This window comes from Helianthus annuus, chromosome 12 (assembly GCF_002127325.2).
Source record: "Helianthus annuus cultivar XRQ/B chromosome 12, HanXRQr2.0-SUNRISE, whole genome shotgun sequence".
NCBI classification, from domain to species: domain Eukaryota; kingdom Viridiplantae; phylum Streptophyta; class Magnoliopsida; order Asterales; family Asteraceae; genus Helianthus; species Helianthus annuus.
Window position 1 is genome coordinate 161,615,016 of NC_035444.2, and position 14,683 is coordinate 161,629,698.

Below are 14,683 nucleotides of genomic sequence, written 5' to 3' on the forward strand. Positions count from 1 at the left end.
GTTGTCTTTACATCAAGTGAAGTGGTGAACATCAAATGGGTGCCTAAATGGAAGCTTAGTCTTCCTACCCCATACATGACATCCTTGTAACTAGAGGTGCCTAAATGGAGATTTAATCTTCTACCTCCTACTTGAAATATCGGACCTAAATAATATGTAATATTTAACCTAAGTATAAGCACATACTCATTCAAACCTTTGATGTTAAACTTATGTTTACATGTTAAAGAAGTAAAATATCATCCAAGACCTAAACCTTAATATGATTCTAATGGGTATACTACCCATGAAAAACATTAAATAACCATATTGGTTACCTAGTGTCATATGATGGTTATAAGGTTTAAAAGGTGATTATATATATATATATATATATATATATATATATATATATATATATTCTTTATGCTAAGTTATTCCATATTCTTAATCCTCCGTAAACGTCAAACTCACACACCTACGTTTCCTCGTGTAGAAGGACTAGGTGCTCCAAGCTAAATCATCCACCAAACTTACTCTCGGATCTTCCAAGTCAAGACTTGTAAACCGTGAGTATATTCGATCCCTTTTTCCCCTTTACACTTTGGGATGCAACATGTATGTCTATTCAAAACAACTTTTATGCTTAAACAAAACATACTCTATCTATGAACGAAACATGAAACTATTGTGAATATTTGCTATGCTTGTATGCTCTATGAACGATTTGGAACGTTATATGCTCATTAACTTTGCTAGCCCACCTTAACAATTATAGCGCTATAGGATTGACGCCCCGCCCGTTATTCTTGTGGGTATTGTTAAGTTAAACTTTACCACCCCGCTAAACTTTTGGGATTAGGCTTGTTATGCGTTGTATTCTTGGGTTTGATCATATGGTACGCCAAAAATTGCATTGCTAGTAATGTACACATTATGTAACATGTTGGATATGAGTTTATTCTATTATGCTATGTAGTCAAACTTGTATACTCGCCTTTGCTTTTGCATTGAACTCTATTTTAATACATGTTGCAGGTTAATTGATGAAGTGATGTTACACGATGAAACAAGATTTAGGGTGGACTAGATACACACCTAGATTAATCTATCTTTTGTTGTTATGTTACAATTTGAAACAATGTTGTTATTTTTGTTTGAATCTTGTATGACAATTAGTCTTGAAATGAAATTCGAATTTAATTAAATATTGTCACATAGTGTTATGAAGCCTCTAGCAATCTATACACACTTCGTCTCATCCCGATGTTTCCGCCATCGGTTGGGGTGTGACACAAGTCGGGTTTCACCATGAAAAGAACCGAGAACCGACCCGACCCTATTTTATATGAAAAATTGGAACCGATCTAAATACCTAGATACTTGGGTTCTGGTCGGGTTGGGTATAATTTCAGGTCGGTTCTCGGTTATTTTCGGTCCGGACCTAAACTTGCCCACCCCTACTTAGGAGGGGGGAATTTTTAATAACCTATAAAATATGTTTAACTTTAGGGTTGTTTAAAATTCAAAGGGTAAATTACTTTTTTAGTCCCTGTGTTTTATGGGTTTTAACTACTTGAGTCCAAAAGCAAAAAGTTAACGCCCTGAGTCCCTATAGCCACTTTTCTTAACCATTTGAGTCCTCTTTAATACAACACCTACAGGCAAACCTCCACCACCACCATCCGCACCATCATCACCAACCACCACACCACTACAAACCACCACCGCCACACCACACCACACCACTACCACCACCGACCGGTGCTTCTGTGTCGCCTGATCTAACGGCGTTTTCACGTCCTTAATATCTCCGAACGGGATGAACGCTGATTGCAGTATCATTTTGTTTACTTCTTCTGCCAATCCACCTGGTTAATTGGCAACAGATTTGATTATAATGTGCAGTTATTGATACAAATTGTGGTGAAATTTGTATGATACTACGTGTATGCAAGTGAATTTGTATGAAATTGAAATTTGGGGGTTAGGGTTTCTTACCGACGTAGAGTGTGTTCTTCCTTCTGCACCTGTAATTCGCACAACTCACATACTCAAACAATCCACCTCTCAGAATCTTATACCCACCCTCGCCGTCCTTCAACCTTAATAACTCCATATCCGATCTCACATTCACCATCATACCACACAAAAAAACCACCAACCCACTACAAAACCGCCACCAAAACCAGTTATCCATATCGTAATCTGCGTATTTGGACACCCATCTAGCCTACAAGTAGGAGTTGAAGAGGTTGTAGACAAAGGTGATAAGTGCGACGGTGGGACCCCAGCCCTTGCAGTGGTGCTTGTCGTCTGGGGTGGTGATGTAGCGACGGTAGATGTAAGTGGGTGGTTCGATTAGGAGGTAGGAGATGACGGAGTAGTGGAAGAAGGCTTCATCGAAACCATCTTGTTGGAAGTGAAGAAAAGGGGATAGTTTTCTAATATATAAATAGATATTCTCAAATAGAAAGAGATATTAGGTAGGGGTAATTTGGTCATTTAACAAAAGTTAACAGAATAAGTCTAACAATGTTAGAAAATTGGACTCAAATGGTTAAAAAAAGTGGTTATAGAGACTTAGAGCGTTAAACTTTTTGCTTTTGGACTTAAGTAGTTAAAACTTATAAAAAACAGGACTCAAAAAATAATTTACCCAAATTCAAATGAAACAAAAAGGTTTACTTTATTGAATTTATAGGGCTAAATATATAAATTCTCATTGTTAATATTAAAATTGGTCAAACAACCCACGTACATATCCCTATACGCCAAATCGCAAACAACTGTTGCAACGTATACGCCGGAGAACTCCATGGAAGTATTTATAGGGCTAAATATATAAATTCTCATTGTTAATATTAAAATTGGTCAAACAACCCACGTACATATCCCTATACGCCAGTTTGTGGAAGGTGCCTTTCTGATATTTGATATTTGCACTATCTCAGACCCCTGAAGAAGCCTTGAATCAATTCATTTCCCTCTAAAAAGTCTAGATGCGGAATTTTAAATCGGCAAAAAAAAGCGGTTGAAACATAAAAACTTTAACAATACGCATATGAAAACCTAAGCACACGCAAGCCTTACTTGTACAAATTTACACACTTATCCCTATCACTACAACCCTCACTTCTTAGACTTCTTCTTCGCCGGCGACTTAATACTCTTAACCTTTTTCGCCGGTACAGCTACTTTTTTTGCTTTAACCGGCGTCTTCGCCTTCCCCTTTGCCTTCACTTGACCACCGGATTTAGCTTTAACCACCTTTTTCGCCGGTGCAGCTACTTTTTTTGCTTTAACCGGCGTCTTCACCTTCACTTGAGCACCAGATTTAGCTTTAACCGCCAGAGGTTTCTTCTGATCGGCCGGTTTCTGAAGCTTGAAGGAGTTTTTAACTTTGGTAAGTTTACCGGCAGCAACAAGTTTCTTCAACTGAAGGAGCAAGAGCTTTTTGAAATTCGCGGGTAAATCTTTTTGGTTATCCTCGATGTGTTTGGCGATTGCGTACTGGCTAGAACCGGTCTTCTCCTTCAACGCCACAATCGCTTCCTTCACCATCTGGAATTTCAAATTATAATTATATGAAAAAACAATAACAATAACCGAAACCAAAACCAAAACGCACGGTTAAAACATGAAATTATTTACCTCAGCATAAGGAGGATGAGATCTTGGTTTCTTTGCAGTGGGAGCCTTTTTAGTAATTGCTGCTTTTGCTGACGCCATTGATGATTGATTGCTTTGTGAGAGATAATTCGAATGATGGGAAATGGGGATATTAATAAATACCCTGAGGATGGGGGGTTGTGATTGGTGGACGGGTATTCACAAGGATTCACTTTTGTTCATTGGATTAAAATAAATCAACGGTTGTGATGAGAGATGGGGTTGGCACACGGATCGTCAGTTGAGGTGAATGATGGAAACCAAAAGGGAGATGAGATGTGTTTTATGTTGGATTTCAATGACTTAATTATCAGGTTATTAACTCGTAATTGTTCGGTTTAAAATTCTGAACAAGTGTAAATTGATCTTTGCTTTAATTTACATTTGGATTTTTTTTTATTCTTTAGAAAATCTCGAAATGCCTTGTGTTTTTATCAGCAACACCATGTTTCCACCTATATGTTTGTAACTTGTGTTTTTTAAAACCTAATTCAAAGTAACTAGGGGGAAATCTGCACGATGAGGCGGTGACGCCAATTTACAACGGGGTACTCGTTTCTATTAGTTTATCAATCATGTCGTAATATATTGTATAATATACTTCTTTAGTTTTCTTATTCGTATTATATTTTACAAAAGTTTATTATATTTATTGTGTTATTTTAAGAGTAAATTACAAAAGCCGTCCCGCACGTTGCGGCGGAGTCGACAAGACGGGGTGGGAACATAAATTTTATATAAGTTGTATATATAGATAAAAGATTTAACCGGTTAAGAGATAATAGACAACCATAATCAACCCAATCATAAAAATTTTCAAAGCGATACTCATTTTCTATTAGTTTACAAATCCTCCCGTAATATATTGTATAAGTTCTTCTGTTATTAGAAAGTACTTGGCATCGGTGTTGTTCGTTAACTATTAAGCGGACGCAATCGAACTGAATTAACTGATAATTAGGATTAGCCAACACTATGTGTTGAGGCCAACGCAAGTAGAAGTTTGTTTCCGAACATAAGAGCGAGATAGTGGTGTGCATGTGTTGGTTAGGGTCTGTCTAAATCTATAACGGTAACCATAACCTAAGTATCAGTTATCCTTATTTTTAGAACCAAAACCACCCGGTTAACAGCGATTCGGTTAATCGGTTATGAAACCATGAAGTGAGTATTCTGTTCTTAAAATTTTAAAACCAAGGTTTTTGGGTTAATAAACAAAAAATGTAGACTAAAAGGTCCACAAATGTTAAGCCAATTAATATAAAAATTAATAAATGTAATCGGACACGTGAAAAGATTTAACTTGTGCTTTTCTTTTATAATCAACCAATACTAAGTATAACTGATTCGGCCAGCGATGTGAAGGTTTCAAGATTTTAACACAACTACCCAAGAATAAATAAATGTCCAGACCTATATCTATAATTGTGGGGGGGGGGGGTTTCACGATTTCAACACAACCACACAAGAAAAGAGAATATCACTCAAGTTCTGAAGTAAGGTTGAGATTTTCTGAGTGACCTCATTAGTAATTTTTACTTTGAGATAAAGAAGGTTAAAATATTATATTAACCCTTCTATACAAAGTATGTATTTATAATGCATATAACCATAAGCAATTTGATTCAAGTATGGAAGCAAAACATACCCAAATACACAGATCACCAAATTTCCCAAATGAAAACCAAACCATATTGCATTTTTTGAAATTCAGTTCAATGGCTTATTTAAATAGATGGCAACTTGGACACATATACTTGAATGGGTCAGCTGGGTTGTGTTGTATCTCAAATGGGTCAAATAAAAAAAAATAAGCAAAAAGGGGGGCATGTTGTATTTGAATGGAGAACCTCTTATATTGACTTTATTAAAAGATTTACATCATTACAGCAATAATATGGTTTGTCAAACTCATCGACTGACAATATATCTTCTCATGAGACTAACTTATCCTTAAATACAAAACCTTCATTAGCTCAGATAAATTTTTAAGCAAAGAAAAGGAGCAACAACCCCTAACCACTTTACTCCTCAGTGTAGTAACATCAAACTCATCGACTGACAACTAATACTGTAATAAGCAAACAAACAAAAAAAAAAAGCAAATGTCTGAAACCAAATCACATGCAAACATACCGGAACAAAAAAAACTAACATGCGGATTCTCATAAAGCGCAAACGTAACGCCAATAGAAAGAAGGCACAGCCCAACGATAAAACCAGACCCTACACTGCAGCTAAAACAAACAACTATAAAAACAGAGCTTAAATTAAGTAACTAAAAAAAGCGTAACTTGTCTCTGCCACAGTTATGTTGTGGCAATTTAATAATTTGCACATAAAAAAAACCACCAATGTTGCCCTCTTGTAACATTCCGCAAGACCAACAAAAAACCCAAAAGGAAACTAAACCTACAAAATCAATAACGTATTTGAAACATGTTTAGCCCAACTTAAAACGGTTCGGGCCAAGTTAGACGTAAGGACATACCTTGGATTCACCCGTTTGTTTTAGCTTGTCTGCATGCTTTGTAACACTTTGCAAGAAAAGCATGTGCTTCATCGTGTGTTCTAGCAAAGCATCGATGCTACACTGTTCATATCGAAAAAAACATAAGAAAAGCTTACTTTTTACATGGTACCTCAAGAGTTGAATAAAACAATATAAGAAGTATCCAAACGTATTTTACCTTGGCACTGTTCGGAACGATTTCTCTTAATTCTTTTACACGATCTTGAATCATCTGGCGATCTTTTGGTCTAGGTCTAGGGTTTTCTCCCGGTTTAAGTCTCTTATGATTATAAATGTGTTTAAAAAAAGAGGATACTCATTTGAATGTGACCTAAAGTTTGAAACATTATATTATAGCTGGAGTTAAATAAAAATCAGAAATAAAATAAGAAAATCAGAAATACTCCAATCCAAATAAAAATTAAAAAATCGATTGACAAACGCATTTCATCAAACAGGCTGCTTGGATGAATATCGATGCTTTAAAGCTCCGGCGTGACACTCCTTGAAGCTTCATGTGGTGAGCATAACATGAAGTTGATGCTTTTTTTTAATATTTCATAAAACACCGTCGAAGAGGTCGAGATGCCCAATTCACTCTACTTGATTTTACATACTTTTTATCAGTATGTTAAGAGAATAGATACATTGAACTTACAGGCCACCAACAGAATCATCGTAAGTCATGTGACTACATAAAAGCGCAATCTGTAACATAACCAGTTTTTTTTAAAAAAAAAATCATTTTTAGCACTCCTTTCTCTCCTTTATACTGTTGTGTAGAAACTATTTCACCCAAAGTGTCCAAAGTATTTGAGAACCAAACAGAACATAAATAAGAAAAAAATAGATTTCCAACTTATATTACAGTCATAAATTCAACCTGCAGTATCCTATAACCCAATATGTTTACACCGAAATTTGACCATTAAATAAATAAAAAAAGGTTATGATATTCCCTTTATTCACATTTATATTCTACAAATTATTTGAGATTATTAAGAGGCTTTATTTTGTTAGAGGATTCGAATTCGACCCATTTACTTATAGATGGGTTAGACCAGTTTGTGTTTCATCTCAAATGGGTCAAAACAAACTAAAAGTGGGAATAAGGTAAAAAAAAAGTTAAAAGTCACCCACGTTTAACGCATAAAATTTACTTATAGTTTATTCAAATATGTTATTGTTATAATATAGAGACGACCCAACCCCTTTCAATCTTTTATCCAACCAACCCAACCCGTTTTGACATGCACAAAAACTGACCTGCTTGAGTGCTGCCCATTTGACCTGCCCATGTATAAAGTATAAATTCTTGGAAATAATCTGTCATGGTTGACTAACCGATTTTTTTTTGTGATTTCCTTATTAACCAGCTTGCCAATTTTAATCCTTTTTCATATAATACAAAAAAGTAATTTTTTTTTTTTTTGCATCAAAGCGCTATTATACTAATTGAAATGTAATGGGTCAAAAGTAGTTTGTGAATTCCATAATAACCAGCTTGCAAATGACCAATTTACCCTTGTCCATTTTCATTACTTTTGTTTGATATCTTATTGAGGAACCAAGACCATAAAATGACCAGAATTAGCCATGTTCTAGTCTTCATGTTAACACTTAGATAAAAAAAATCTTAATGTTGGGGCGAAATGGTAAAAACCCAATAAACAACACCGGTTACCTTTGTTGCATGTAGTATGTATCATGCTCTGATGATCCTTAAGCTAGCATTGGCACCCCAGTCAAGCAGGCTCATTTTAGGTGTCTTCTTTCTTGAACCAAATTGCACAAACCTAAATTTGCCAAAATCAATAGAGTTATAATTAATGTGATAAGGTGGGTGGGTTAGCTAGTGGTTCAAAACGGGCTAGGGTTGAAACAAGCCGTGGTTGGGTTGACCCGGAGACAATTTGTATTCATTATCATTCAAATAAGTAAAAGAGTTGAACTTGTTACCTATGTTTTTATTAATATTTTGAGTACAAAGCAGGTTTACTTTAAAAAAAGAAAAAAGAATATATTAAGAATGTTCTATAGGAGGCAAATTCAACCCATTTACTTATGAATAAGTCGACCTAAACAAGTTAAAAGTTGCCCAACATACATTATGATAGGTACAAAACGGGTTTTGATCCAATGATTCAATTTAATTGTAATAATACAGATTAATAAAAACTCTGAAATAGGAGAGAGTGTTTGCAGCACAGACCGACTCCACCCAGCCCATTTTTAACCAGCACTAAAAATGACCCATTACAGCTGAACCCCATTTTGACCAATTACCCAAACAGCTATCAGCCTATCAAGAAACTGAATGGGACAATTTGGGTGCCTTTTTATATCAAGTAATCCATACGAAGTCAAACATCCGTTCTTGTATTCAAAATAAATACATCAGGTATTAAAAAAGTTGGAAAGAAAAATATATTTTCAGACCATTGCGACCAGTATTGATATTGATCTGTACACAATAAATGACATGGTTTGCCCCCGTTTAACCTGTTACTACTTACTACTTACCAAACCCGACTAACCCACACGTTTTGTCACCTTTTAACTAACCTTTATCAGTCATCGAATTCATCATTTTCATGTATCCTTTTTTATCTTTGCCTGACTTTCTTTTTCACCAGCTTTAGTCATCAACTCTGAACTAATTCCAGGAAGCATTGAGAAAACCTACATGATACACGGAAAATTAAAACATGTAACATAGATAGACCTAAACACTAACTAAAGAAAAAGCAAAGGTGCATGAAAATGCTTTGAGTATGTTTTGAAACTGCTTATACCTAGCGATACTAACAACTGATCTATGAAATTGTATGTGCTTTAATCCAGAGTCAACCAGAAGCTAAACGATATCAAATTAAATATCAATGGTAACCGACCTTCAAGCCTAAATCAAAGTGATTCGAAATTCAACATCATATATAGCAATTAAAAGCCCTAACTACAAAATCGCCATCAATAAACCTAAACTAAAGTCACACAATCGTCAATTAATCCAAAACAGTTGAATAGGAAGAGTAATCGAAATCCAAAGTGGAGTGAGATGAAAACTTTACACAACATTTAGCAAACAATACCATGAAATCTGTTGAAAATTAGAAGTGAAATCGTTTGTTTGGAATCAACAAATCGAATGATTTCAAACTTACAGTCGTGGATTCGGTCTCCCGATTACATCTTCTTTGATTTTGTGCAATGTGTAAACCCTGTTCATACCCATAAATCGCCTGGCAGAGGATAAGAAGGCCGGTGAGTTGGGGATGGGGTGAAAACCCTACCCAATTCCATGATGGATTCGGTGTTAAATAATTGTATGTATGAAACGTATGGGGTAATTGATTTCAGTTGGCGTAATTCATTGAATTCCTTATGGCTGTAGAGATTCAATCATAAAGGTAGAAACGATTCAGGGAATTCAATTGCTGGTATGATGGTGGCTGTCGATTCAGGTGAAGAAATGAAGAAACTGATGATGGTGGCTGTCGATTGTATGGAGAGGAGGATAAAATGGGAAGAAAAATCTAAAAATATAGGTTTTATTTAAGCCTTTTAGTCTGTCCTTTAGTCTGTCATTAGGGCTGTTCAAATCGCTCGTCGCTCGTCGCTCGCTCGACGCTCGTTCGGAAATTACTCGGAAAATGCTCGTTCGATTTGACGCTCGGTTGTAAACGAGCCGCTCTGCTCGGTTCGGTTTGTAAATGAGCCAAGCATGAGCAAAGGTTCGCTCGGCTCGGTTCGGCTCGAATTATTATCTATATCTATATATATATATAACTATATAAAGCATCTCCTATGTCTAAAAAACGTCTTTTTTTTTAAATGGCATACCAAAAGCTAGAACAAATTCCTATATTTTTACACTTTTCTTCCTTTTCTACCCTTGTAACCCTTACAGAAGCCTAATTTTCTTTACCATTTTCTTCGGTTACTACCATTACACAACGCAAGTTCAAAGACACTGAAGGGGTTGTGGAAATTTATGAGCGGTTAATGTCATTATTCAACTCTCTTGAGATTCTTCGTGTTCCTTTCTTTAGGCAACAAGCGTCTTAATATCTCCAACCCTAAAGCACACAACCACACCATCCTCCGATGTTACCTACAAATCCTTCTTAACCTTTCCACCTCCTGCTTCACAATCCTCACAATCGATCTCTGCGAGAGAGAAGAAGTGAAAACCGACAAGGAGAAAAGGAGACACCGGCGATGATTCCGGTCACGGATGCGGGGGTTGTTCTGGTCGAGAGCCTAGGTTTTTCAATCTCTACATCCAATCTTGCTTTAGGTATCTCATTTTTAACATAAACAGTCTTTCTTCTAATTTATGATTTTGACATTTTGAAACAGACTTCAAGTAGCATGATCTCACAAATCATTTTTCACTTCAACTTGTTCACCAAGCCACAGATTTCTCACCTAGGGTTCGCACAAATCCCCAAATTGTGTCCAATTTTCAACGATTTCGTTTCTCTAGCACTACAATTGAATCTGAAATGGTAAGTTTTATGATACGATTACGACACTATCTTGTAATTTGATTGTAATTCATATATATTCATCTTCTAATGGTGATCGAAGAATTAGTAATTTTTCTTATTATTCGTTTCGTATACATTACGATCTAAGAATTACTAATTTTTCTTATTATTCGTTTATTACTTTGATAGTTATTTGATATAAAAGTTAGATTATTTTGGGATTCAAAGTGGCGATGGCAGTTACCCGATGGTTACAGCTCCGACCAATGATGGGATGCGGTAGCTTAATCGGCTCATGGTTCCTGATTGAAGGTAATGATTGCTTTTTAAGTTTCGACAATAATAGTTGAAAGGAACCGGTCATCTAAATTGAATTCTGTTGTTGAAGTTTTTTTTATCATTGGATTCTGTAGGAGAAACCAAGATTCTCAACAAAGTGGAAGATGGTAAGACGAGGGTGATTTACTGATTTCGACAAGACCCTAAATTTAATTACAATTATCTTCTTTATTATAGAGGTTATTTTGGTTATTCATGCTTTGTCGTTATGCAGACACTCACTGATGCACTATGCAAAGAGATCGGACCCCATGAACTTAATCTTCAATCAAAGGTTCTTGAAATGTCCTACAACTGCGATGGTAACGCGGTTGGTAATTGGTCAATATGTTGTGCTCCAGATCAAAACAAACAATTTCAGCAATCTTTCAATGCTGTGATCATGACTGTGAGTACATCCATTGGGTAATCTTTTACTATCCATGGCAGAAATTTGGTTAATCTCTTGCATTCTTGAATCTTGATGAAGATATGTTCCCCAATTAGGCCCCACTTGGCAATGTAAAAGAAATGAAGATTACAAAGATCGGAAGTCCATTTCCGCTTAATTTCATACCAGAGGTATGTTTTTTTACCGAAGCATTAGTTAAGTTATAGTTCCGTCAAATTTGATAGTCAGTAAATTCTACCAAGAGAAAAAACCTTTTAACATCAGTATCCAATTAAAAATTAAAACTTTTTAGTGTCAATTTTTTGCTTTTGGTTTTTGTAGTGTAGGTGAGTTATATGCCAATATCAGTAATAATCTCGACTTTCAAGAAAGAAAACGTGAAGCAGCTCCTCGAGGGTTTTGGAGTTCTTGTTCCAGACAAGGAGCAGAAAAATGGTTTGAGGACACTAGGTGAGGTTAGAACATGATTTTTTTATATTATATATATTGATAGAATTGCATATTTACAAGTCTAAAATTTAAATTAACAACTAAAAATACAAATGTATATTAACCAACTGGGTTGGAAACCGCCTATTAGACAAGTTGAATAAAAAAACCACATGGTTAGTAATGAAGATCTACGAAGTGTAAAACAATATTTTGATACAAGATATGATTAATGATTTTTTAAATTAAGAAATAAAATACGAATGGGTGAACTAAGCGGGAAAAAGAATCTTGGACTCATAGAATTGTGACATGTGGCCCAACCAATTACTTATTTAGCTGGTATAAATTTGTTTATACGATAAAACTTATTTATAACAACATTTTTTAAAACTGAACCTCATGCTTATTTTCTTTTTTATTTCTAAATTTTAGCATAAATTCAAGTTTTAAGTTTTCATATAAAACATAATTCTTTTACAATTATAAAAATAAACCGGTCAACCGATGAACTCGCTAAGTCGACCCGAACACAGCGCTATAGCTAAATATGTTCGCAGGTTCGACCCGAAACTGTTTAGACTAAACGCAAACCTACGAAGTTTATATCAAGTTTGTGTCGTGTTTTCATGTTGAATATGAAGTTCACACTAACAGTATGTGTTGAACTAGAATTGGACTAATCTTGTTCCAGTTATTACTCTCTGCATAAACATGTGGAGTATATGGCTAGAGAAATACAACGGGGAGCCAATTCGGTCGAAGGAGAACACTTTGGCAGGTAGCCGAAACATTGCCTAGCGTCGTACTACAAAAGATGAAGGCTCCACCTAAACCAGACGATGTGCCCCTGATTCGTCCAGAACAACTTGTCGAAGCTGATGGATTCCTGTTCGGGTTTCCTTCTCGTTTTGGTGTTATGGCAGCCCAATGTAAAGCTTTCTTTGATGCAACTAACAGTTTGTGGGAAACTCAAGCACTTGCTGGAAAACCGGCTGGGATCTTCTGGAGCACAGGTTTTCATGGTGGAGGCCAGGAACTGACAACGTAAATTCATGTCGATTTTTGATAAGTTGATTGTGTTTGATTTGACCCGTTGAGATAAAACATAATCCAAATCACAATGACCAGTTGAGATAAAACATTACCGAAATCATATCGACCCCTTGATATAAAACATTACCCCAAATCGTATTGACCCGATGATATAAAACGTTACCAAAATCACATTGACCCATCAAGATAACACATAACCAGGATCATATTGACCCGTTGAAACTAAACATAACCAAGATCATATTGACTTGTCGAAGTTAAACATAAACAAGATCATCTTGACCCGCTGAGATTAAACATAACCAGATCATATTGACCCGTTGAGATAGAAATATAACCCAAATCATATTGACCCGTTGAGATAAAATCATAAACCAAATTATGAGCATGGGTTAGTGGTGGCTGGTGACTTGGACTGAGGGTGTGTATTTGCATGCAGATTAACAGCAATAACGCAACTAGCACATCATGGGACGCTATTTGTACCTCTTGGGTACACATTTGGGAGCGGAATGTTTGAAATAGATGACATAAATCTTATGACATAAATCTTACGGTGCTGGAACGTATGCGGGTGATGCAACTCGAAAGCCGACTGAAATAGAGCTCCAACAAGTATTTTATCAAGGGAAGTATGTTTCTGAAATTACCAAAAAGCTTTCCAAAAACTAAAACTCAGTTCGAGTTATTAAATCCACGTTGTACCTATTTTATTATCATCATTATAATTAAGAAACTGGTTAAGCCATTTGTGTGTGCATATACATACATGTATTACAGTGAGTCAATGAACAGGGTATGATTGTCCCTTTTAAGAAGTGGTAAAATGAGCGGGTCGACCAGTTTGAGGAGCGGCTCCCTGCAATTTTTTTGCTCGGGTGACCCACAAATGAGTACGAAACTATATTATTAAAGTACGAGTAGTAATATTCAGGCGAAAATTAACTAATGGATTAAATGAACAGCCAATACCATTTTTTTAAGTACTCAATCCATGAAACAAAGATAAATGCATAAAACACCAAAAGAAGCGCCTAGAAGTTGGGTAATCTTGTCTTGTCAAATCTCTATAAGTTACTGGAGATTCCATATGATCTTCGAAAGCCATCATCATATATTTATGATATACCTTCTAATTATTTTTTGTTTCTCTTTCTATGCGTTACAACTGCGAAACATGAGTGCTTTTATTTATATATACACACACAACGTATGTATGATTTTTAATGTCTTTAGGTTTGAATTATGTTCTCGGCTCATATTATCGACTCCGCTGCAACGCGCGGGTTCCCGACTAGTGTTAATTAGTATATATATACACATACATCTATAAACATGTATATGCACATATATATACACACAAATATAAATTATACATATATATATATACACACATTTACACATATATATACTTAAATATAAATTAAATTTATAGTTTTATATGTACTAATCCATTAGATTTTGGTCAACTATATACAAATTTTCAATTATATCTATACGTACTAGACCAACCACGCCAATAAAAAATTAAAATCAAAACAACGTAATTGTTCGTGCAATATGATCATCAACTCGCCTCAATGTTTTATGTCGTTACCCTAAGTCGATCGTCTCCTGCTCTCAACGTAATTGTTCGTGCAATATGATCATCGACTCGTCAGCCACAACATTGTTATTCATAAGAAAAATATTATGCCATGAAATGTGCATGTTTTTAAAGACATAAAAACTTGAGACCCAACATTGTTACTATATCTCTCAGCAAATTTAAATTGGGCGACACGGTTGCCAAATCGCTCGAACTTTGCTCGA

At 35.5% G+C, this 14,683-nt stretch overlaps 2 protein-coding genes across 8 annotated transcripts; one reads left to right on the forward strand and one right to left on the reverse strand.

Moving 5' to 3' along the window:
* Positions 1-2,989: 2,989 nt before the first annotated feature.
* LOC110896187 (histone H1) lies at positions 2,990-3,788 on the reverse strand. Its single transcript, XM_022143645.2, has 2 exons — positions 3,634-3,788; positions 2,990-3,543 (listed from the first exon to the last, which is right to left on the reverse strand). The coding sequence occupies exons 1-2, from the start codon at positions 3,709-3,711 to the stop codon at positions 3,112-3,114; spliced, it is 510 nt and encodes a 169-aa protein (XP_021999337.1). The 5' UTR covers positions 3,712-3,788; the 3' UTR covers positions 2,990-3,111.
* A 6,284-nt stretch (positions 3,789-10,072) lies between these two features.
* LOC110896188 (protoporphyrinogen oxidase, mitochondrial) lies at positions 10,073-13,619 on the forward strand. Of its 7 annotated transcripts, none has more exons than XM_022143647.2 (8): positions 10,073-10,463; positions 10,526-10,674; positions 10,846-10,968; positions 11,070-11,102; positions 11,210-11,383; positions 11,482-11,556; positions 11,713-11,836; positions 12,510-13,304. In XM_022143647.2, the coding sequence occupies exons 4-8, from the start codon at positions 11,100-11,102 to the stop codon at positions 12,614-12,616; spliced, it is 483 nt and encodes a 160-aa protein (XP_021999339.1). In that variant the 5' UTR covers positions 10,073-10,463; positions 10,526-10,674; positions 10,846-10,968; positions 11,070-11,099; the 3' UTR covers positions 12,617-13,304. The 7 variants fall into 7 exon arrangements, 5 of the variants coding, with proteins under 5 accessions (XP_021999339.1, XP_021999341.1, XP_021999342.1 ...); XM_022143649.2 differs by lacking the exon at positions 12,510-13,304 and adding an exon at positions 13,311-13,619 and having other exon boundaries at positions 10,076-10,430; positions 11,713-11,841; XM_022143650.2 differs by having other exon boundaries at positions 10,076-10,430; positions 11,713-11,841.
* The last annotated feature ends 1,064 nt before the right edge of the window (positions 13,620-14,683 follow it).